Source organism: Taeniopygia guttata, chromosome 12 (genome assembly GCF_048771995.1).
Source record: "Taeniopygia guttata chromosome 12, bTaeGut7.mat, whole genome shotgun sequence".
Lineage (NCBI taxonomy): Eukaryota > Metazoa > Chordata > Aves > Passeriformes > Estrildidae > Taeniopygia > Taeniopygia guttata.
The window spans coordinates 6,820,523-6,845,634 of record NC_133037.1 but is presented as its reverse complement, the minus strand read 5'-3'; the positions used below and the strand labels follow the sequence as shown (position 1 = coordinate 6,845,634).

The 25,112-nt window shown below is 44.8% G+C and overlaps 1 protein-coding gene across 3 annotated transcripts in view; it reads left to right on the top strand.

Annotated features, from left to right (window-relative positions):
* Positions 1–25,112, top strand: part of SYNPR (synaptoporin) — a 100,448-nt gene that overhangs the window by 35,195 nt on the left and 40,141 nt on the right. Inside the window, exon 1 of one of the 3 annotated variants that reach the window (XM_072935021.1) lies at positions 15,277–15,306. The exons of 1 other annotated variant lie outside the window; for it this stretch is intronic. In XM_072935021.1, the coding sequence (XP_072791122.1) occupies positions 15,292–15,306 (15 nt within the window). In that variant the 5' untranslated portion in view covers positions 15,277–15,291. Of the gene's footprint in view, positions 1–15,276; positions 15,307–24,404; positions 24,457–25,112 lie in introns of those variants that run through there. One more of the 3 variants, XM_004176942.6, reaches the window with a different exon arrangement.

The window sequence follows — 25,112 nt, the reverse complement described above, 5'->3', positions numbered from 1 at the left end:
GAAGTGCTGGCTTTTTTCTTCAGTGAGCTGGAGTCATTATATTCTGTATGTATCCGTTGTCATAAAAATGCTGACAAAAGGATTTGCCAAAATAGCATTTGCTTGCATAAATTTAGCATATAAAAAACTACTTGTGATGAAGTTGAATACAAGGAAAAGCTATTTGCTATGAGGAACACTGGCCCCCATTTGCAGTGCCATAGCTCTGGTATCAGAGTCAACTAAAGGTATTCCTGTGCATGGATTAGTGTATATCTATCTGCACTGTATGGCAAGAGTTAATGATATTTTAAATAGTGTGGAAGGGGCCTGTGTTGCTGCAGTGAGACACTGGGATGCTGAGGAGGAAGGTCTGACTGCTAATCACTTATCTTCTGGAATACTACTCCCTGCTGGGATCAAACTCCTGTGCTTGGCAGGGGCTGTGGAGTCATAAGGATTTTAGAAACCCAAGATTTTCATGGTTTTGTCCTGTAGTATCCAAAATATGGCAAATTGCTCAGTCCCCATTCCTTTGCCTGTTCACTTACTGCCACAGTTTATTTGCCCATCCCCAAAGGACATGCTGTGCATGGTGTAAGAATATGAGAAAGGAAAAAAAAAAAACCAGCAAAAAAACCCAAACCCAAACTAAACCGATCAAACAAAACAAAAACCAAAAAAGAAATGTGGGGAAGTTTAAAGGCACAGCCTTACATTGAACATGCACAGCTCTCAGACTCATTTCAGTCCTCTTGCTCCTGTCACAAGGGGAGCTGTGCAAGGGGGATAATTCCATATGAAGAGAGTTTATGTTTATCTGGAGGACTTCAACCACCCTGATAATTAAAGGCAGATACAAGGGGATCAATGCAGATGTTCAGAGGTGAGTGAGGAGGTACCCAGATCTTCTTTAGCAGTGAGGACTGATGGAAAATGTGCAACTGTGGGTAAAAAGCAGGATTGTGTCCAGCCATTCCTCAACACTGTGTATATTTGGAGTGATCATGCTCAAAGCCTGGCCCAGAGTGCACTGTCTTTATGGATGGAGAGTACAGAAAGAACAAACGTGTCTTTCCCTGATCCAATGCTGTTTTCTCAAAGAAATGGCTGTAACAGACTGAGCTCAGCTGCTGGAATGGCTGCTTCTGCTTGTGATGTAGGGACAGGTGAGAGAAAGTTAAACTCTTCTGAATTGGCTTTGCCCCAGGGTGGTTCACAGCTTTGAGGGTGCTGATGTCCTGGGCAGAGCACACAGGCAATGCCTTTGCCTGAGAGCTGCTCCTCTTGGAAACACCCGAGAAGAACCAGGTGTGCAGGCAGCAGAGATGGAGGCTGGAGGATAACCCTAGAGTGGAATTGACACAAGCAGTGTTTGCTGAGAGCTCTTTAATGAACTTCACTGACTGTCCTTCATGGGCTCTGCAGTGACTTCAGCTTTGTAACTCACTTAGGAGACTTTCCTTGCTTTTAATAGACCTTCTTTCTGTGCTCCTCGGTGTTCCAAGCTATTCTATTACCCAGTTGTCTTTAGTGCTAGGGAAACAGTGAAAAATCAGCTGCGGTCAAGAGGTGAACACTGACATTTTTGGGCACAACAAATTATCCCACACCAAGCTATCTCTGTGTGCCAAAAGCACCTCATGCTGTGCACCTTGTGAGAGTCAGAAAAGTCAGAAGTGAGTTAAAGAAGGTACTTCAGAAGCCCCCCTGGAGTCCATCACAAGGAAAGCATCATTCTGGTGTTCCTCATTTAGTGCTCCTTTTCCCAGCAGGTAAAAGAGGGGTGCAGGCAGGGATGGTACAGCATGCCTGGTCTGGCAGGTAGCATGGCACCATATATATCCCAGCTGCCTCAGGTTTGCTCTGCAAAACTCTCTGCCACTGTTTCATCTTCCTGGCCTTTTTATGGAGGGTGCCTCTCTGCATTGCCAGCTTTTCATAGCTGGACTGGCAAAGCAGTACCTGGGGAGATGCTCCCTGAAGTCAGACTGGTGCTGCAGAAGTCCTGCCTGTAATCACACACTCACACCTTGGGAAGCTTGCCCCTGAATATTCTGTATCAATTCAGGTAAGGGAATTATACTTGAAAATATTTTTTCCTTGTTACCTGTGTTTTGACATTGTTCTGTATAGTTTCATTTCAGTCTTCACTTACAGTAGAATTTACAGCAAAGCATATGTTTTCTGTTCCATGTGTGTTTAAACAACTGTGACAAAGTCCCTGGCTTTTCAGGTGCATTCCCTTCTTTCCTGGAGTGTATCAAATGAGTTTTCTTCTCACTACTGATGATCAGAAAACTCCTATTCCTCTCCCAAGTGCTGCACTCCTTACCTTGCCTGTGAATCCTGCTGGTGCTGTCTGGCACCTGTGGGTTTATGTAGGCTGAGGAGGTGTTAAACTGAGCAGCCACCCCAGAGGTGAGGTGTGGCTTTGGGACACACTTCACTCTTAAATTCATATGCCACCGAGATAGATACACAAAATAATGTGCTTGATAACAAATTCTGATTTATGAAAGTAGAACAAAACTGCAAACTGATAAATGGACAGAGCAGTACAGTGATTGTAAAGGATTTTTTTTTTTGCCCAGCATCACAAGTAAACTTCAGTTCTTCCCTTTGGGTCAAGCTGGAACCTCCTTCCCTTACTTTAAGATGAAGTTTCTTGCTTGTATTTTCTAGAAGTTGCAGCACCTACCTTCTTCTTCCATACAGAGAAGGAAATGACCTGGAAAAAAAGCCAAGTCCTGCATCATCTCAGACAAGAGTGCAGCACTTGTACCTATTTCAGAGTTTTTCCTGCATTTGTATATTGAACAGTCCTGGCTTCTCACTCTCCTCCCCTTTTCTTAAGTGTCACCTGGCACAGGTCATCTCTGAGAGGGAAGAGATTGGGATCATTCCATCATTGGGATGGAACCTTGGGCAGACCCCATTTGCCCTGAGGAAGGTGCCCTTGGGTGAGTGCTTAGTGCTGTGCCATGATTGTCATATTTCTCTCTGTGTTCCAGCACATTGCTGAGGTAGTGCAGAGCAGCGTGAGACATGTGTGTGAGATTTATGAGATGAGACAAATTCCTCTTGACCTGGAGTGATACATTTCACAGACACAGAGGAGTGTTTTCTTGATGAGGTAGGTTTAATTTTCTTGTATGGATTTGCGCTGTCAGGGCATTTCTTCCAGCCTTCCTTTGATAGGGAGGATGTGTTCATGATGCTGGGCTGCCAGTGAGAAATGTCAGTGCTCAGTTCTTGGCTGGGTCACAGACTTTGTGAGATGCTGGCAAGCAGTTCCTTCTTGTGCCTTGGCTGTGAATGAGAAGATCTTTTGTTCTTCTATCAGGAGCTCAAGGCTGTTCCTTTTAATAATGCACCAGCCTCGATGCTGTGATGTAAATAAGGCTTTCTTTTGCATATTTCTGTGCAGTAGTTTGATGCCTTAAGGAACCTATAAATTAAACAACACACACTTTCAAGATAATATTGGCATAGGAGGTAATACAAAGGTTGGAGGTGTCCAGGAGCAGATATGGAAAATGTCCACAAAAGCCCACCCACATAGCGTGAATAAAATTTCTATAAATTTAGCAAATTAGCATAATTGACAAGAATTCCCAATTAGAAGCACAGGTGATGAGGTAATTCCTCCTTCTGGTTCAACCCTTTTCTGGAGCTCTCCCTTGGTAATGGCTATACTTTTTTCATGAAAAAGTGTCTCAAAGAGCAGCTCTCAGCCTGGGTAACCAGGGAGAACCAAGATAGGATCAAGGCCCTTGGGATGTGTTTTGTCTTTCTGCCTAGGGAAAGAGCGTGAAAAACTACTGGGAAAACTAGCCAGTAATACAATAATAGGCCACAAATATATGTGTAAAGAATACAGAGAATATATAAAATAAAAAGGCAAAAATCAGCACAGCACAAGTTTCATCCATCACTTCCAGTTATCTCCAGATTTTTCATTCTCTTTTTTTTTTTTTTTTTTTTTAGTGAGCATCATTATCCTGTCACATTTTCATTCTCCTTTGCCTAACAGTGATGAAGAAGAGATAGAGGTGGTGGTGAAGTACTTTCAGAGTGAGCTGGGGTGATGAGTTTATCTGTTGCAAGTCTGCTCTCTTGTAATCCTTAAAGATTAGTTGGAGCACTAAAAGGAGTCTTTCTGAATGATATTGGAGGCAGTGTTCAGTTCATAAATATTTGTGTTTCATCACCATATCAATGAAAATCTGGAAGGCTGTTATACCCTGCTGGTTCTGTCCTCACTGACTGTAAAATTTTAATTTGTTTTACTTCTGGTGCTTGTTAACCCAAATGTAATGATGAGTTCCAGGGAAGATGAAATCCCTTCCAAAATTTTAGAAATAATTGTTTAAATAGAGGCATGGTTTTTGTGATTAATTTTTTCAAGACAAACTGTTTTCTGCTCTTTGCAGGGGAAAAGCCTCCCACTGCCTTTATCCATATCCTTAATTTAGCCAATGTGTTTACAAAGATTGAGCTTTAAAATCAAAGCACCATCAGGACTCAGCTGTAACTTTGCCTGCAATGACAAGATTGCTAAATAACTGTTGTGTTATTTGTGCTGTAAGCTCTGTGGAAGTGTCAGTCTTTGCTCTTTTTTTTTTTTTTTTTTTAATTCCCCCTGCTCTAACACATGTGCCCCAGCTGACACATCCACCCTGATGTGGGAAGCTCAGGCTGGCTCTGTCTCCACAAGCCCCAAACTGGGACCAGAGTTAATGGGAGACCTAGGGAGAGCAAGGTGGATCTGCAGAAGAGGCAACTGATGAACAAAAAAGGCTCTGGAGGAGACTGTTGCTCACCACAGGGTCAGAGTCATCTAATTTTGCAGTGCTGTGGTTATTTCAGAAATCATGTGCTAATGGTCCATTTTCCCCATTACCTCCCAGCACTTAGTGCATGTAAAATTGTGGGCAGAGTCTGACTTCCATTTGATTTCAATGCAATTGGTTTTAGTCATAAATCAGTGTTGATTCCCTGAAAGCTGAGTGAAAGCAATCATTTTGGCACTCCTCAGTATCATTGTCTACAGAGCCTTGTTTAAGCCTGTGTATGTTTGAAATTATGTACTGCAGAATATTACTCAATTTTGTCACTGATAGTCCCTGTATGGAGAAGCCATAAAACTGCAGTTAGAAACAATGGAAACAATTTTAAATAAAATAGTATACTAATACTATGTGGTTGGCTGAATTGAACATATAAATATGCTTTTTTCCCCCCCTTATTTCTAATGCTTTGCTTCTCTGGGCACTGTTAGTTATTTGCAGTTTGAGTTACCCCAGAACATGAACCGTGGTGCCACCTATTGTGTGTTGATTTACTTTTTAAATTTGAACCCGTTTTGCCCTTAGAGTGTTTTTTCACAGTCCTCATCTCAACTCATAAGCACTTTGTTGATTTTTTTCCCCTCACCTCTGCCCAGCTGAGAGTAAGAAATGGTGAGCAAACATTTTTCATGGGTGCCTGGTGTTTGGCCAGTGTCAAACCATGGCATGCTGGAAGTGACCTGGCTCATAGAAACTTCTCTAACCCTAGCCCAAAATTGTCCAGTATGAACAAAAAGATGTGACCTTCAAATTGGGTATTAAAATCACAGTCTGGGTAAGAGCCAGCAGTCTGTTTACAAGTGTAATTATTAGTCTTAACTGAAATTGGCAGGCTGGAAATGTAAAGATCTTTCCTGAATTAAAATCTCTTCAGGCAATGGTAGAACTTTTCAGAGCTCTATAAAACCTATTATCTCTGATGAAATCAGTCTCTTTGATCTCAATTTTAGGTTTCTAGAAAATTAAACAAAACTATGCAAATATTTTAAAAAAGAATCAATATTTTAGATTACAAATAAAGCAACTTCTTTTTCTTTCATACAGAATGTGCTGTTTATTAAAGCTTGTATTCCTGTACTAAAAAATACTTTCACAATAGAAGAAAATAGGTTTGTTAACTATCTGGATTTGCAGATACAAGGTGATTGTCAGCTAAAATGTCAGCTGATGAGAGAATTCTTTAAAAGTACTTGGAAGCCATATGAGAAGAAGTGAGTTGCAGGTGAAAGGCAGAGGGATGATCAAGGGAGTGACCCAGGGGCACAGGGAGAGCAATCCATTGTCTGCCCAAAGGCCCAGATCCTCTGCATCAGAGATCCCAAGCTGGATCCTTTTCCTCCCTGCCATGGAAGGCAGCACTGCCTGCATCCACAGGTTCTGGGAGAGACAGCTTCTATGGGCATGGGAAACATCCCATGAAATGGCACCTGCACGTCTCCACAGCATCCTCCTGCATGGCCAGCTATGCCAAAATATCACATCAGCTTGGGTTAGTGGGTGGCAGAGGGCTTGGAGCTGGATGATCCTAAAGGTCCCTGCCAACCCAAACCAGTCTGTGATTCATTCTGTGATTCTATAAATGTCATGTTTAATATGGTAGTATATAGTCAAATGCACACAGAGATTTGTCCTTTAAATTGTTTGAAGACTCTTGTTTACTGCTATTGATTTGTGTCAGCCTTTCTCTTATTTTAAATCCATCCAGGCCTTGGGGTTCTTTGATAGCAATTTATGGGTTTCATTTATAATATCATGACAGGCCTTGTGTTCTGCAGTAACAAAAAGGCTGTTTTACACTTAAAATGATTAAATTGTCAGCTTCTGAGCACACATTGAAAAATTATCTATGTCATTTGTCTGTTCATGGTTTTCATGAGAATTTGCATATACAAATCACATATTTTGTTGCACAATCACATCTGAGTTGCTGTAAATGCATCCAGGCAGGTTTGGCAGGTATGTTTGGGCTAAAGAATTATGTTAAAAACCTAGAGAGTGGCTGAAACCAGGTTCAGATTTGGTCATTGGCATTAAAAGGATGTTGATTTTGTAATGCTGCTTAAACTTTCTTTGGCTTAATTTCATTTTATGCAGGGGTGTTAGTATTTTGTGTTTTCCTTGGTAGGGAACTAGTCCTTTTATGTGCTTCATATTGTTTCTGAATTATTACTCATATATATGTACTGTTTATCAGTTTCAATTTTCATAAGCTTTTTTTTCTTTATTCTGAGTGATCTGTACTTGAGAGTCAGAATCTATAAAAGAATTAAGTATTGTTTTTTCCAGGCTGGTCACGAGACTTTGCAGCAGACCTCGGGGATGAAGTGTAAATTCAGTGAGCCCAGCACAGTGCTCCAACATGAGTGTACATGATAGCCACAGTCACAGTTAGAGAATGATCATGAAGCTTAAGAAAAAATACCTCTAATATTAGTATACTACTATAATTTGTTAGTAACTATTTGAAGAGTAAGAACAGTGTGCATCTTAATTCTTTGCCCAACTGTATTTAAAGACAATAACTACATGCTAAATTGTTGAGTGGACAGAGTAAAGATATTTTATCTGCAAATCTAAATGTTGCTCAGGTTTCCCACAACCCCAGAGTTGCTCTGCACAGCCTCTTGGTGAGGCTAGCCAGTGTCCAGAGAAGGAGCAAGGAGCAGTGACTGATGGGCTGAGGAAGAACCAGCCAGACCTGGGGTGCACTTGGGTTGGTGAGCATGGGCATAATCACCAAACTCACCATGTCTGAGGTCAGTGCAGGTGAGCTGCACTGACCTCAGTGGAAATTTAAGAGACCATCATTAATTCCAGCTGCAGAATCACATACAGCCATTGTTTTTAAGGGATGGATGGGGGAGAAGCAGCAGTTTTGACCAAGTGGCTGGTGCAGGTGTGAGCTGGGCAGGTGATGTGCTCGGGTAAGCCAGACCTGCCTGTCCTTGCTGTTGCTTTCTCTACAATTCTTGTGTAGATCTGTGGGGCAGGACTGAAAACATGCGTAAATAAGTCAGTGAGAAAGGGGATCCCAAAGCATCTCTTGGGAAGGAGCAAGAACAGCGTCACAAGTCCCTGGAATGGGACTCTGGAGGAAGGGGATTGGTGAGGACAGGGTGCTTCACAGACTGGAAGTAAGTTTTCTGCAAAGTGGCCAGGTTGTGGGGCCACAAGAAACTGGGAGAGCTGAGGGATGGGCAGGTGAGGCAATCTTTCCTGCCTTGCTCTGTGCTGGTTAGACTCTGGGAAACCATCACATTTCGGGCTTCATCCTAAAAGAAAGAGATAGCTGGGAAAACACAGTCAGAAAGGGATACTAAAAATGAACTGAGAGTAGAGGCTATGGGGAGAAAACTTGTGGGGTCAGGCTGTTTCCTGTGGGGGGAAAAAAAAGGTAACTGGAAGGAGGTGCGATAATTTTTGAGTTCTCCTGGACTGCTGTAGAGAGGAGAGGAAGGGAATGGGCTGTTCTCTTGTCTGTGCTGGTTGGGAGGAGAAGATGTGCTATTAAGGGATATACAATTTTAAGAAGCAGATGGAGAAGCACTAGGGTAGTTTTGCCCCAGGAAGTTGCAGAGTTTCAGTCACTGGGAGTCAGAAGTTAGATAAACATCTGCCAGAAAAGATAGAGCTGCCTGGCCTCTGCTCTGAGGGTCCTTTCAACCCTCTTTGCAATGATGACTTTGAAATCAAATTCTGCACAAAAATAAGACAATGCACTGCATTTCCTCTGCAAAGCAGGAGATGCAGGGTGTGCCCGGGAGGAAGAGATGTGGAATAAAGTGGTTGTGGCAGGGGACAAAATGTGACTGAGACCTGAAACCACTATTATTTCCTTCCTTCTTTTTAAATATTAATAGGCTTCTTTTTCACGCTATTAAGATAGCCAACATTGTTCTAAGCTGTTGCCTAAGCCATTAAGGCACTGTGCTCTGAGTTATATTTTGCAGATATTTTCCTTCCCCTTTCGAGAGATTTTGTTATGGAGTGCCCTCATGGGCAGCAGAGCTGGGATATGATGCAAGGTGGTACTTCATGAACAAGTTCCTTAGACTCTGGAAGGAGCAGTGACTTCTGGGGCAAGACTCCTTTGCTTCCTTACTCAACAGTAAACAGGCCTGCAGGATGACTGATCTTGATAATAACACTGTGTGCACTGGGGAAATAATAAGAAAAGGATTTATGAGTAATGAGGAGTGGGGTTCTTGGGGCTGTAATCCTCATCCAAGGGAGCTCTCAGTACCAGAGATGCTGTGGAAAAGTCTGTTGAAGTTAGCAAATGCATACCATCCAAAAACCTGTGCATGTAACAGCACAAGAGAGTGTCAGTTTTGGGAATTACAGTCTCTCCCACCCCTCCTGAGCCAGGTGCAGTGAGCTGAGGTACAGGAGATGTAGTGGTGGATGCTGGAGGTGCTCTCTGGAATGTGAATCCTCTGGTTCATGGGGTAGATGTGCATTCAAGAACCCCTACAGGGGTTTTCTCAGCCTCTGATCATCTGCTCAGAACAAAAGCTATAACCTTGAAGGTTTCACCTGCTTGGAAGCACTTTCCATCTATTGAGATGTTTAGCAGCAAGACTGGGCAGTAGTGTCAGCATGGTTCATAATTTCTGGTCTCTGTGGTCAAACCTTCCTGATGAGGAAAGCCTTTTCATCTGCATCAGTGATGGGAAGAGAACAGGCTTTGTTACCCGCGACTGCTGTCGAGGGATCTGTGTTATTTGTATTGCCCTGTGCACCCTGGAATGCAGAGAGCCAGGGCAGGCCCAGGCAGAGCTGCTGCTGCCTTGGAAGAGGCTGTCACACACCTCCAGGTCTCCAGTCTTAGTAAAGACAGAGCAAGAAACTGCAGGCTCTCAGCTGGCTCATTAATGCCTGTGCTTGTCACTCTGAGTGGAAATATATTTGGTGGCTTTTGTGTATTAATGGGCTTTTGGTGTTGGACAAGACTACGGAGAATTCAGAAACTGCCTGAAAGTCGTGGGTTTTTTGCCACCTCTCAGATATGCTGAGGGTAAACAGCTCTGCCCTCTAGTGCCATTTGCCAGATCTGGTAAAGCTGAACACGCCAGTGAGAACACAGAGTCCCTTGAAGCACACTGGCTTGTGCTGGTCCTGGCTGCTCTGGGCATCCCCACGGGCAGCTGGAACCAGGGCAGGAGGGATTTAGCCCCATGCCAGGCAGGAAAGCATGGCATGTGTTGGCATACCTGCTGCACAGCACCCCCATGTTCATTTCTGTGCTCTCCCTGCATGATATTTGCTTTCCCATTATGTTTGTTATGCCTTTGGGAGACATGCAGAAGAGCTAAATGATTTCAGCAGCTTTGCTCTTTCAGCCCCATAAATAATGAATTCATCAGGGTGAGAAAACACATGCCCAGACAAACACATGCAGAGCCCTGCAGAGGAAAGGGAATAAAGACAGAAGCTTGAGATCCAAATGCAGAGCCCTGTGGCAGTGAACTGGGAAGTGCTTTTTGGAGTGAGAAGGTGTCAGGGGGTGGGTATGGAGTTAATTGCCTCAAGAAGAGGCTAAAAGCAATTAGGAGTGCTAGCTGAGGTTGGAAGTGATAAGTTGCTACCTGCTTGGCTTTTGGATAGGGCTATTAGTTTTAAGGAGATGTTTCTTTTGTCATTGTAAGTCCTGTCTTCAAACATCAGATGAAATAATTTGGTTGTGGCTGGCACCCTGCAACATGACATGGGGTACAAATTGTGAACCTGCTAGACAGCCTCAGCTTGATGGGGTAGGATAGTGGGGTTTCAAAGAATCTGAATTTCTGGAAGTTTTGTAAAGGTAAATTAAAAAAATAAATGGAACCTCCCAAGTCCCACTCTGCCCTTGCTGAGAGTACTTGCAGTGATAGTGTATGTGCAACCAGACACCAGAGAATCCACCTATCCCTCCTCCTCTGCTGGGCCAGTTGTGAACTTCTGGGCTTTGCAAGGGCTCTTTCCTTGCTGATGCTTTGAGTACCCTTTCCAGGAGAAATAATGTGCAGCAGGAGGTGTGAGCCCGGCTGGTGTGGAGAGCCCAGCAGCTCAAAAACCAGGTGTCTGCAAATCTGGGCTTCACCAGGTAGGTAAATGAGATGCAAGAGGGAATTCACCTAGGGAATCTTAGCAATGTTCTGCTGGCTGGAGATCTTTGTGTTAACTCTGTTGAATTATTTTCTGGAAAAAATGGCAAAGAAAAATAAATTTGTTTGCAGTTAGTCCTTCAAACTTGAGTGCTTCTGGACAGGCAGGGGAGCACATGGGGAGCTTTTGAGTTTAGCAAATGCTGGGACTTCAATTCTCTGATCCATCTTCGCTTGATTTGCACTGGTAAGAACTAGGGCATTTTCATAAAATTTGGTCCTCTGCCTCTAGCCGTATCCCAAAAGTTTTATAGGTCAACTGCCAAGATTAGGTTATCTTTTGTGGAATGGAAAATTTGTTTGGGGAAGTCTGGACAATTCAATTTGGAGGCACTTTACTGCTCAGCAGGTGATGAAGAGGGGAAAAATTTGTACACACAGCCTGAAGATACTGAATTTCGGACCTTAACTGTTGTTTGGAGTTCTTACCTTGGTATCAAAAAACATAACTACTTGACTATTGCATAAATAGCCTTCCAGTATGCATGCACTGATTTATTTTTTCCCTCAGGCCATCTCTGACAGCTCTTAAGACCTTTCTTGATCTGCTGTATTTTTCTCCTTGGTCTCTGAAGCAAGTGACATCTACAAGACTCTGTTGGCTGAGCTCCTTCCTTCTCCCCACAGATTTTGAACTTGTCTTACCCACTTTGACTGGGGGTAAACACTGTGTTACTGTGGGTTTTGTGAACCCAGCTGGCCGTGCTGAGCAGAGACCTCTTGGTGCCTTCAGAGATTCACCCTTGAGCTGACAAATTAAAGTGGGGGCGAAGGGAAAGAAAGAGGCGTTAGTAATTCCCGAGTTCAGGAGAAGTTCAGCCAAGAACTTCCCCCAGTAACTGTCAGTTTTCTTCTCATCCCCCTTTATGTATTTAGTTGTAATGATGAAAGTTCAAATATGAATGCAATTACAAGATAATTTTGCAGATCATCATTCCTAGGAGTGCTACAATCATTACAGGCTGGAATAATACAAGTAGAAACATAATAGCAAAGAGAGAGAGGAGTGAGCAAAAAAGAAAATAAGTTTTTAGCTGAGTTTTGGAAGGAGACAGAGCTAATGAGTTGGATCTCATCTAGACGGCAACAGAAGGCATTCTTTTTCCTAACAAGAGGTGATGCATGTCTGAAAAATAGAAGTGAATTAAAAAGTTGCCTGATTAGTGATATGGGGGTGGAAGGGGTTAGGAGTAGACTGAAACAACTAAGGTATCATGAGATTTGCCTGTACTTCGTTTTATTCTGAGTAACTGATACCAGGCAGTTCATAAAAACAGGCAGCTATATCTGTGTAATCCCCAGCCGTCTTTATATTAAAATAGTATTTGGGTTGAGCAGTTTTGTTCCTGTTGCCGCTACAGAGTGACCAAGGAAGGAGAACAAAGGTGGCAGCAGAGGGTTTTCTCCAGCCTGGAGACCAGCACTAGGATGTGCCAGGCTTTTGGACCACTGGTGTGCCCACCCTGACATGCCCTTCTGGAAGACAGGTCCACAGCATCAAACCAGAGGCACGTGCATTTTACAGGCTCGTATATCCTCTGCCCCATCCTATCAAACCCAGAGCACAAAGTCCCTGGGGGTGGCTGCACAGCCTTTTGCAGCTCCTTTGCCTTCCTTTTTTTTTTTATTTGTCCTTTTTTTTTTTTTTTTTTTTTGAGAATCCTGATGAAGCAGGCTAACAGAGCCAGGAGCTGTGTAATTAAGGGGAGCAGATCCCCATGTCTGCATTGGGCAGTTGTTAGCAAGGCTGCTCCAGGCTGAGCTCACCAGGCTGTGCCAGACAGAGCCGTCGGTGCAAACAGGCACAGGTGGGCTGCTTAGTGAGATGGAAAATAATTAGGAGAGCATTAATTTTAGGTTGAAATAAATGGATTGTCCAGCTGTAGCTGCTGTAGAGAGGAAGCTGAATGTTAATTAGATGCCACCAGTAATTATGGTGATTATGTATTTTTTGAGTGGCTGTTTGGAATAGTTCAATTCACTTCCACAGGGTAACGTGGACTACGTTTCTAATAGGTTTAAGGAAGGGGGAAAGTACTGGTTTTGATTTTGTTGGTTTGGGTTTTTTTAACAATGAAAATTGAAGTAAAACAAAGCTACTGGAGGGTGCAAAAAGAGGTAAGTTGTTTGATATAACTGCTCAGGAAAAATGATTGTTTGTTGAAATAAGAGAAAATGCTTTGTGTTTGCTTCAAGAAATACATCCTGCTTTTCTACAGAGAAGAATTAGACCCTGGCAGAGACGGGACTTAAACCTGTTTTTCTATCTCATGGTGCATTTTCTTAGCTGTGAGACAAGCAGACCTCTTGAAAATAACTCTGAATTTATTTTGCTTGCTTTCAGGCCTGTTTGATGCTTCTCTCTCCTTTTTGCACAGATAAAGGTGATGCCAGTAAAATTAATTGAAGCAGTGATTTTGTAAGAGACTATTACTTATATTACTTGCCAAGGGCCAATTTTAATATTTAGATTAGAAAACTTATTTTACAGGCTTGTCCATGCATGGGGCCTCTCCGAAACAGTTGCTCCATACATATTTATGTAGGCATTGTGATAAATCAAGTGCCCACATGCGAATCTGTTCAGCAATATCTGTTGTGCTCTATATTCAATTTTTCTTTCAGTTTTTTCTTTCAGTTGTAGATCAAGCCTCTCGCTTATACCCACTAGTTAAGATGTGAACACATTAACATGCCACCCACTGTGTCTGATAACCTAACTAACACCTGTGATCTCAGACAGCCTCAGCCCAAATTCACTCTTAGCATTATTTGTCAAGATTATTTGTAGACTAGATTTGCATAAATTGCCAACAAGCATGTACTGAACACCCAGACTTTTGTGAAATACTTTAATGGAAATTACGGGTCTGAGAGAATATTGTCTTCCATGTAAACCAAATGCTGCTCCTGGGAGGATTCTCATTTCAAGAAATAATAACAAATACTTGAATTGTACACACACAAAATGTGCAAAAGCCCAAGGACAGTGAGCTGCTTTGCACAGAAAGCCTCTGCTGTTTGGACAAGAACAGTCTTCTGCAATCCACAGGGAAGGTCAACCTAAAGAACTTGTGTGACTGCCTAACGTGAAACTTAAAAACTGCACCATTCGCCTTCGTTCACAGGGGAAATAAAGTACCTCAGCCCTGACCTTCCTGAAGCTGAAGTTTGGAAGAGCCTAGCTGATGGTGATTCAGGTAAGACATTGCCTGTGTTTGCAATGGCTGCATTACTTTCTGTTAGGGGTGTGACTGATTTTTCTGAGCATCGGGACAATACAAGATACCCTGATGACACACAGTAGTCAGTGTGTCTGAGACAGAACTGGAGATGTCCCCAGCACAGCATCCTACACTTGCACTTTTGGGGACATCAGTTGGAGAGGTGTAACCTTTTCACATGGCCCAACCCTTGCTTTCCTTCAGCTTTGTTCTCCATGTAGAGTTTCTTTAGTTGTCCCTGGTTGTATTACAAGGGACCACCAACTTCTTTAGGTGTGACAAGAAGTCCATCCACTACAGGGTGCAAGTGTCCTGCAGCATGAGATGGGCACACACAGGTGTCTCCTCTCCCCTCTGTGCTGGCACAGCTCTGTGGTGTGGTGTGCCCTTCTCAGAAGAGCTGTGTTTTGTTCCCATAATGGATGCAGTTATGTAGGGGGGAGGGATTTGCACATCCCATGGAGCTGGAGCAGTGGGTGGATTGATTGCTGGAGCAGCAGGGTGCCCCACATCTGGGAACAAGCCTTGGGCTAACAGCTGGCTGAAAGCTTTTGGTGGGTTGGATGCATCTGGGAGTGTATGATTTGCTGAGGGGAAGGCTCCTGTCTCCACTGCAAACACAACAGCCTGTGCTCTCCTTAATTACTTCCATCTAGGAAAGTTGATGGCTTCTTTGATTGAACTATGTTTAATGAAAAATAGGTGGCAAGATGAATGCTTTGCTCTTGTATCTGAAATCCACTGATAATTAGAACTTATGGAAGCAGTAATGTACTTCCTTTTCATTTTTCCCTGACCAATGAGTCAATTGAAATACATTTTCATCTTTTTATCCATAGTACTTTAATTTGGGGAATACAGAGACCCTTGTGCATGCTTTCTTGCATGCTTGGGTCACTGTGCAAATGGGAAAATTGGGCTGGCCTTGATTTACCCACTGTTTACTCAGCTTGTGTTCTTCTCTTCCAGATTCATCCTGGAGGATCCACTGCTGTTTGATGGGAATTCATCAAAAAACAGTGTCACTTCACAAGGACAGCCTGGGACTCTCGTTCCTCTTCTTTGAGGATGAAGAGTTGACAATTTTAAATGGACCCACCACAAGTAATATATTCAAAAGGAGATGGAGGAACACTGGGAGCTTCTAGGTTTTGAATTTTTGAGGAATCAGACTCCAAGGATGTTGATCTTGATATTAAGGCCTGTGTTTATAAGAGTGATGGCTTTGCCATGTTCTCCTTGAGGACCTGGCTGAGCATCCAGAGAGGGGACATACACATTGTCACCTCCACTGAGGCCAGCTGGCTCATGCCACCAGATCTGTTTTGTCGCTGTGAGCTCCTCTGTGTGCTGTGCCATCACCAACAAGTGTGGGAACAAAAGATTCTGCTGCTCCTGTGCCTGGCAGCCTCAGTCTTCCTTGTTTGTCCTTTACTCTCCTCCTGTACTTGGACACAGGAGTAGTTCTTGGTCACACTGGTGGATTTACTTCAGCCCTGATGTGTTGGTGCTTCCCTCCTCTGTCCTCACCATGCCTGGCACAGCTGAGGCTGTGGGCTCTGCTTGCTGGCAGGGTGGTGGCAGCTCACTGACAGTGCCACCACTAGAGTGACTTTGGCCATAACTTGGTTTCCTGTGTCTTTGCAGCTTTCTGAGTAGGGAGGTCTGTCAGCCTGAGGGTTAATTTGCACAAACACCATGGGTGAGAAATCTAACACTCTGTTGGGCCATGTTTGTTTTAGATCTCAGGGCTGCTGAGAGCTCTGTCAGCCAAGGCAGTCCCCAACCCTTGGGAGCACCAGGGCTCTCCAGGCTGGACGTGGTGGGGGCTCTCCTGGTTTGCCTGGGAGCACCGTGGTGTTGCTTGGCAGCCCAAGCAATGGTAAAAATTATTTTTCCATCTTCTTGTCTTAAAGTGGAGCAAGTTTAATGATGGGGGAGTACAGAGTAACGCAGCTGTCTTCCCTGAGGGCTCACCCAGTGCACACAAGGGATTTTTAATCCTGGAGTCCCTCTGGACTTCTGGTCAGGGTGTCTCAGGCTTGCATGGGAAGCAGTAGTTTCCTGTGTGGCTGCAGAGCATTGTGCTGGGAATGGTCCATCCCTGCTGTGGGGTGAGAGAAAGAGTGAACAATTTTTTTTTTTAACACTTTTTTTTAACTGGTGCTCTGTTTCTCTCACTCCTGTGTTGATGGACACTGCTGTTGTCCATCCCAAGGATGGCCCCAGGGGCAGGCTGAGTGAAGGGTAGGATGCTTTACCCTCTGTCTCTGGCTGTAGAGGTGGTTCTCCCAGAAGGAAAAACACCTCAGATGAACCAGTCTGCCATGATTCCCACATGGACCTGGTGCAGCAGTGAGTGTGCTGATGTGCTCAGCGCTCTTATCTGTGTGTGTCAGCCCCAGCACAGGGAGGGGCTCTTCCAGGCAGGAGAGATGACTCTGGAGCTGGTCCAGGTGCACACAGAGCCCTGGCACTGGGTCCCTCCTGGCATGGGCACCTTCCTCGGGGACACCACTTTGGGAAAAGTGTTTTTTCCCATCTTTTCCTTGCCAGCTCTCAGCAGTTTCTGTGCGTGCCCACAAGAGAGCAACCCCAGCACAGGGTTGTTATCTCCAGAGAGACAGATTGTAGGGCTGAGTGTGAGGTCAAATCTGTCTTTCCTCACCCCTTCCAGCCCCACCACCTCATCCCAAGCCTGAGCTGGACAGTGAGTTTATGCCCTCTGTGTCCTGGGCAAGGGGGGTATCCCACAGGGAAGGAAGGACATGCTGGAGGAGAGAGCAGGAGACCCTGGCTGTGTCTTCTACAGCAAATCCAGTGCCATCTCCAGGAAATGACCATGCCATGAATTAGCAAGGGGCATCAATCCAGGATGTGCAGGAAACAAGGCTTCAGACAGAGCTTAACTATTTGGATGGCTGAAAATCTGGTGCTTTTTGCAGTTTCTTGTAAGTGCATAGACAAATTGTACTCATCTTGGAGAAGCACAGAATCATTTAGTCTGGAAAAGAGCTTTAAGATCCTGGAGCCCAACAGACAGCTCAGTGGGTATCTCTGATGCTTGAACAGGTAGCTGGGTGTCTTGGTGGGGTTTTTTATGTGAGACTCTGTCCCAGTGTTTGGGGAAGGAGCAAACCCATGTTTTTCATGTATCCTCAGGCTTTGTGAGTGTCAGCTCAACCTCGGGGCTGGGAGGAAGTCCCAGGCTGGGCAGTCACAGCTGGGCTTGGAGATGGGGTTCAACTATGCAGCATCAAATACCTTAACTGAGCTGCCTGGGTCAGGAGGGAGAGATGGGCAGGATTGTCCTTTCCTGGGATGGAGACAGCACAAGGGACTGAATCTCCCGCTGGAAGGACCTGTCTGTGTTCCTTTGAGTTGTAGGAGCAGCATTCACAGGCCAGAGGTGGCACCTTGGCAGGTGCAGCCCCAGTGCCTGCAGAAATGGGCTTTGAAGGAAAGCTGAGGGAAGAAACAATTCCTTGCTATTTTTATCCTTGTACCAGCCCCCAGGGACTTCGATTGACAGGATTAGTTATGAAGCCAATATTATGAGTTTAACTATGAGTGAAATAACACAACTTCTGTGGGAAGCAGAGTAAAAGAGGCAATTATACAGTAGTTTAATAACAGCGCGCTGCTGGCTGGGTAGCTGAAAACTTGCAGTTGACAGTAATTAGATTTTTCCATTCTTTCTGTTAAATAGCTATAAAAATTACAACAGAAAATAATCCGATTCTCTTTTATTTCGTGCTGTTTTCATCATCCAGTCGGTATCCATTTGGCCTTCTGATTGTTCTTTATATGGTTATAGTATCTGGTATTTAAGACATGCAGAAATGGGAAAATGTTTAGAAAATGCAGAAAGCACTAGGAATGAGGGAAAGGCAGTAACAGTCTTCTGAGCATGAGAAATCCGGGGGATGCTTGAGTGGACAGTGAGGGCTTTCCAATTTGACTAACTCTGAATAACAGTTGGACTTCTAACCACAGGAGTTATTCCAAATCGTTTACAATTACAGTAAAAAATGAGATGTTGGGAATTAAATCCCCATTTACCTGTCTGTTACCATAATGTGCCAGGTGTAGATAAGCAGGAGGGATAGAGGGAGGTGTTATGGCACATCAGTCTGCATTGCTGCCATCATTTCCCTGCTGGGATAGGAGTCCATGCTGTGATGTGATTCTGGGCTTCGCTCCCACCTTGGGCTCCGTGCTGGGATGGCAGAGTGTGTAGTGGGGGTGTTTGTTGGCTGGCAAAGAGCTGGACTTGGACAAAAACCTGTGAGGTAGCTCAGATCTGCAGAGCATCTTCTCTTCCCAGTCTTTGCTGCTCTTCCACAGCCCTGCAGTGCTGGGATTTGTGCCCTGCAGGGCTGGGGCTGTACAGGCATCTCATGTCCCTGTTGTTCACATCCCAAGTGGTGCTTCCTTGTCTGCTGCCCTCCTTTCAAGCACTGTCCTTTTTATTATTTTTTTTTTTCCCTCTGTGTCTAGACAGCAGCAAGTGTTCTCTTATGGCATAAAAACTTGAATTACTTTAGAAATACACAGTTGTTAAACTTGCAGGGTGAAACTTAATGAGCCAACAAATGTGTAGAATTTTGCTGCTTATGATCATAGCTTGAAAGTGCAGCATAGCACAAAGGGAGGAACTCTCAGGTTTGCTTTCACCACTGAAAGCTCAGGATGGGACATTTGCTTGGAGATTAAAAGTATTCTTCATTTTGCTCTCCTTCACTTTGTCATGTAAAAGATCCAGGTATGATAAATGCTATCCTGATTGTGATGTTGTGCAGGGAATTTAATGTGAGATAGTGTTTTGCAGCTCTGGTGCCTGCTGGGATCTCTGACACACAATAAATACGTTCTGTGGCAGCACACCCAACCTCACAGCACAGCATGTCTCTGATTTTATTGCTTTTACTCTGTCATGGCAGGAGCATCACAGTTCAACTTCACACATGTGTTTCAGTTTTAAAGCACTGTAGAGGTACCCAGAGCTGATAGCAGGGCAAAGGCCACCTCCAGGTTTGCCTCTACCCCATTTGGTTCTACTAGCCAAAGAAATGTGCCCTGCTTTTGGCAGATGCAAATGCTCCAGATGGTACAGGGAAAAGTGCAAATGAAAGATTTGATTTTGGCCCTTCCTCACTTTAATTAAAATCCTGTTCATCTCTCCAGTAGAGGCGTTTTTTTTAGGGGCTTTTAAAAATGTATCCCCTCTCTTTTTTTGTTTTCTAACCTTGCCTCTGAGCCTGTGACATTCAGCTCATCCCTGTGTGACTGGGAGTTGTTCTGCTGGTTGTTGCAGTCTCCATCCAAAGTGGGTACCTTCCAGCATGTTTTTCTGGTGCTAGTCTTTAAAAAATGGATATAATCCATTAATCAGTGTGTGACTTTCTGTGCTGGAGCCTGTTGCCAGGCTGAGGCAGGTGGACAAGGTCAGGAGTAGTGTGTGGGGTCTTGACACCTGGACATGTGCTGGTGAAGTGCAAACTTTTAGTGTGTGCTGGAACAAATATTCCTGTGTGTTCTGGGTTCCTACTGGCCCTGTGAGGGACAGAGGCAGCTCAAAACAGCTGGTGCTGCTCTTGGACTGTGTCTGCTGCCCCCATAGGCATCGTTCTTCTGCAGAGTTCTGGTGGAAGAGCGGGAGGCTGGAAGGAGTCGCCTTCTGGGGCTGGTCCAACCCGTGGGCCAGTACCTGGAGCTAATTTTGGCTTGGGGGGATGAAGGAGAGGAGAGCTGTCATCTCCCCCCCTCAGTTCCATCTGGAATGGTATTTGTGCTCCCAGGCGTGTGCTGTGCTGATGCTCACACAGTGCCCGAGTCACCACCATGTATTAGCTTATTCCAGCACATTTCCTTGCTACAAAATTAGATCCATTTTGCAAATTGCTGCTGCACTAGTAATTGAATTGAAAGGGTATTTTTGTTCATTTTCTTTCTCTTCTCCCACCCTCACCTTTTTTTTTTTTCCACTGGAGTAAATCAGGAATAAGTCAACAGAATCAAGCCCTCAGTGCCTTCAGAAACATGCTCATTTAAATTGGATGCAAGAGGGTGTCTGTGTTTACATTTGGCCTGCCAAGAATCTCTGTTTCAGAAACTGGCTTACATAATATGTCAAAATTGGTTTACTCATTAGCATTGCAAACTGCGTGAAACAAGGCGCAGATTGATAAACTCGCAGCAATATTTGCATCCGGATCTGAGTGGCACAGGGGGAGGGGAAGTTCATTAGGAAATGTTCCATTTCCACAAGAAAAACAAATGGTTTCCAGTTATAGATCTCAGACTTTGTTAGTTTTCTGTCTTCCCAAATTTAAATAAAGATTGAGAGGGAAATGTGAAAATCTCTGTTGGCAAACAGGCAGCCTATCTTAATATTCCCTGTGCTGGAGGGTTGTTTACAGCAGCAGCTCCAGGTAGGCTGACTGTCCTCTCCCAGCTGGGGCTCCAGCCCCTCTGTCAAGCTCCAGCCCTCTTGGACACCACTGCTGCCTTGATTGATGCTTTCCCTGCAGCACAGGTGGGATGGACACTTTAATATTATTAATTAACTTTTCCAAATGTGGAGTGGCCACCACAGCAGTAGCATGGTCCAAAGGGCTTTTGGTGGTGCTGCCTGTTCCTGGCTTTACCTGGCCAGGGCAAGAGTGCAGTCCAGCCTTGGGCAGAGCTGAGGACCCTGATGTGGAAAATCTCCATGGTGCTCCATGACTAGACTGATGAAACTCCATCTCCACAGTGCAGTGTGTGATTTTAGAGGTGTCTGTAAATCTGCACACACACAGAGGAGCAGGAACAAAAAGGGATTCTGGGGTAATGTGAACAAGCATAAAGAATAAAGCAGTGGAGCAATGAGAGGGTCTGAGGGTAGTTCGTGCCTTTGGGCTTCTGCTGTGTGGGTGCTGGATACTCCATGGTGGGTTTGGGGCATGGTAGGAAGAGACAGCAAAGAGTGGTGGGGAGCCAGATATCAGGAAAGGTTTCTTCACTGAAAGGGTAGCCAAACATTGGAATAGGCTGCCCAGGGAGGGGGTGGCACCTCTGTTGCTGGAAGTGTTCAAACAATGTGTGTGTGCTCCTTAGGGATGTGGTTTAGTGGTGGACTTGGCAGTGCTGCATTAAGCTGGACTCAGTGATCTCAGGGGTCTTTTCCAACTTTTGTAATTCTCAGCTGTCCTCATGCAGTTGCCTCCCCTGAGTCCTGCTGTATCCAGGGACAAATCTCTCCCCAGGCTGCTGCCTGTCCTGTTGCTGATGTCACTGCGTCCCTTTCAGCAGCACTGTTCATGAACCTTGCACAAAGTTGATGTGAATCTGTTAGATGTATATTGCTTTCCAGTAGTACCTAAAGTAGTTTTGGACTTAAATCCCAGGATGTTTTTTAGCTTGCTTTGAAACTCCCAACTAAAAAATCAGAAGTAAAAAGCTCTGCTACAGCACAGAGACATGGCACAGCAGTGCTGGTGTTGGCAGCAGCTCTCCTTTTGCTTGGTGATGCTGAGTGCCCCATTCAGTGTTTCAGATGAATTTTTGAAAAGGAATCTGATAAAGCTGGAGAAAGGACCAGGCTGCAGGGCTGCAGGGTTTGCTGCAGCCTGACAAGTGTTTTGCCTTGTCAGCAAACACCTGCACATTCGCTTTCAGCAGTGTTAGAACAGATCCACAGCATTCATGATGTGTTAGCAGTTAGGGAAAAAAGCAGTCCTTGGTTTCTGTGTCCTGTGGAGTCTGTGTTGCAGTGTTGTTTGGAGGAGGTGTGTGACAGGACAGTGACTCGTCTGCTGCAGCCCATTGTGCTAAATCTGATCCCTAGATCCCACACAGGTGCCCAGGTGCACGCACATTTTAGAGGATTGAGATGTGGCAGCTCTCAGCTCAGCAAAACTCTCTTAATGTATGTTTTTCAAAGTTTTCAGAAGACTTTAGTGAATTTAAGTAAGCAGTTGCTAGCTGTGGGAAGGGAAAATAATTTTTCTCACTGGAAAAGGAAATGAGAGGTGTTTGCATTTCACTTACTCTCACACCTTGCAGCAAGAGGCTGCTCACCATGAGATACAGCGCGTGTGAGTGCCAGCTGGAGAACTGAATGCAGTGAAGAAGGCCAGGAGCAGTCAGCTGCATCAGCTGGGGAGCTGAGGCAAGCTGAGTATCCTCCTGCCATCCCCCACCAGTGTGCACCCACAGGCTGGAGAAGAGCTCCCAGGGCTGAGGGAAAGCCAGCAACACTCTTTGTGCTGATGCAGTGGTAAATTTTGTGTGGTCCTTGGTCACCTTTGACCACGTGGAGTGTGAACGTGACTGCAGCGTGCAGCTCCTGCCTGCATCTGTAAGGCATCAAAGGGCTGCTCACAGTGCAGGGAGAGGCAAATGCTGCCCAGCTCTGCAGACCAGAGTCACTGTGGTGTTTAATCTTTGTGGCTGGGACTCAGGCAGTGTGCAGGTAGCTGGTGAATGGTTTTGTCTATGTTAAAATGCACCACGCAACAGAGCAGTGCTTCAGCCTGAAGAACTCAGTGAGCATCACAGCATCTCCTCATTACAGCATCCACCAGCATCAGTCTGTGTGTGCTGGAAAGGCAGGGCCACATCGACAGCAGTGACATCTGTCAGCCTGGCTGTGCAGCTCCTGCTTGTGGGAAAGGGGCCCGGAGTGCTGTACTCATAAAGGGCTGTCAGAGCCTCCTCTGTGCCTGGATTGTGCTAGCAGTGCCAGCCCCCCACTGATAAACTCTATTATCAGATGAATTCAGCCTCCTTCCTTTTTTGTCGTCAGGATTTTTCCTGTGAATTCCAGCATTTACTGTAAATCTCAAGCCGCTGGGTAAAAGTAATTGTGCTCCAATTTTGCAGTGCAGAGAACTGCTGTCACCCCACAGATGTATCTGTATACCAGCATGTAACTTCTGTCTCCTGATAAAAGGGAAATCTGCCTTATGTCACATGTATTTGTAAATGTTTGATGCTGTGGGTAGAAAAGAGAGTAAAACAGTGATCTGCTCAGCACTGATCAATAAACAGCACAGTATGGTTTGGTCTTGGTTACACCAGGTGGTGTTGAGGCACGGGTAAGTGCAGAGCCAACACCTTTCCAAGAGGGATCTGTGGATCCCTTCCTGCTCTTAACGTGCTGATGTCCTGAAGACAGAGCAGGGAGATGTGGGACTGGCCTGAAGCCCCTCTTGTGAGGAACTTTGCTGTGACAAGGTGTGGGGTTTGTGTTTGAGTGTAGCTGCTGGAGGGAGCAAATGTAGCACCTTCCCAAAGAAATGATGTTTGGCTGAGACTGATGCATCCAGCTCACAAACAGGTGCCTGAGCTCATGCCCTGATACCTCCTCTTCCTCCCAACACATGTGGCACAGCAAAGGTTTTGTTTGGTTGGATTAATAGCACAAAATTTTTCCCTTTTGGTGAAAGGTAATCCATAGGTTTCCCACTGGTTTTCTCTGATACACAAAATGGGACAACAGCACAAATTCCAGGAGAATTTGGAGATCTCTTTGGAGATCAGCTCCTGTGCAAGCAGAGGGTGAGCTCAGCACACATGAAGATATGGGAGACTTGAGAAGTCTCCAGTTTCCCCTTTCTGCATGGGCTCCTTGCTGCAGCTGCAGGGCAGCTGTCCGAGGTGCAGTGAAAGCCATCTCAAAACGTAACAGAGTCCAAACAGCCCCCAAACCCCACAGTGAAGAAACACTGCTCCAGTGACAGTTTGTTTAGAGGATCTTCAAGCTTTTTTCAACTTTAGCCCGAAATTGTGGGCTGATTCTTTGCTGTGGAGCACACACGAGGGCTGCACCAGCGGTGGGTGGGAAGGGGCTGCATCTCCCAGCCCACCGTGGTGGTACCTGCACCGCCACAAAGCAATCAGCCCCCGCCAAGGGGAAACTGTTCCTCCACTCAGGCTGTGTGTAGTCAGTGTCTAATAATATGAGCATTTTGCCATCCCTCTGCAAACAAGTCTGAGGCTGCTGCCTGATTGGTATATCATCTCACTTTCTCTCAGCATTGATTTTCTTGCTCTCCTTATTTGCTTCATAAAAAGCGAGGCAAGGAGCTGATGCTCGCTTGCTCCCTCTCCCTCCCTCCCTCCCTCTCTCTCTCTCTCTCTCTCTCTCTCCTGTGAGAAGCTTTTGGGAGCCTTTATTTTTAGTATGAGACAAACCTTGCTTTATTTCAGGAGACGCAAGTTGGATTATAAATCCTTTTGTAAATGTGTATGGTGATATTTGCTCCGGTAAGTTATATGCATCTCTGTTTATTTGTGTAACTGTACTGGCTGGGGGAGAAGTGGGGTATTTCATGAATTGTGAAGCCCACAAAATTGTGTTTAGTCTTGGCTTCTTTGTAGTCTCATGCTGAGCCAAACTGTTCTGTGATTTTTAGATACGTTGAAATATTTTCAGTTTGTATTTGGCATTGCAGAGAGGGATGCCTGCTTTGAAAACTTGTTTTGTACTTCATTTTACTGTAGAAACATGAACAATGATGATTAAAGGGAAAAGGAATTCTCATTTATTGTGTTCCTTCTGGCATTTTAAATCAAAGGTGCCTCCAAAATAATGCTGCAATATTTGATAGGAAAAAAATCAGTAGGAGCTATTTAATATTGATCAAGCTGAATATGAAATCTTACTGCCTATTACCTTAGATCAATCTCAAGTATGACAGCTTGGCAACAACATGCTCCTCATCAAAATATGCTAATGAAATAAAGAAAATCTTTAATTAAGAAAATAGCTTGCTTTTCAGAGTGTAACATCATTAGTACAGGTCAATAGACTGTTGCTCTGACTTTCTGCTCCCTGCCTTGGCTTTTACAGCTCAGCAGCCTCATTCCTCAGCCCTCCTGGTTAACTTGGAGACCTCCTTGTTACCTGTGAATAACAGCGA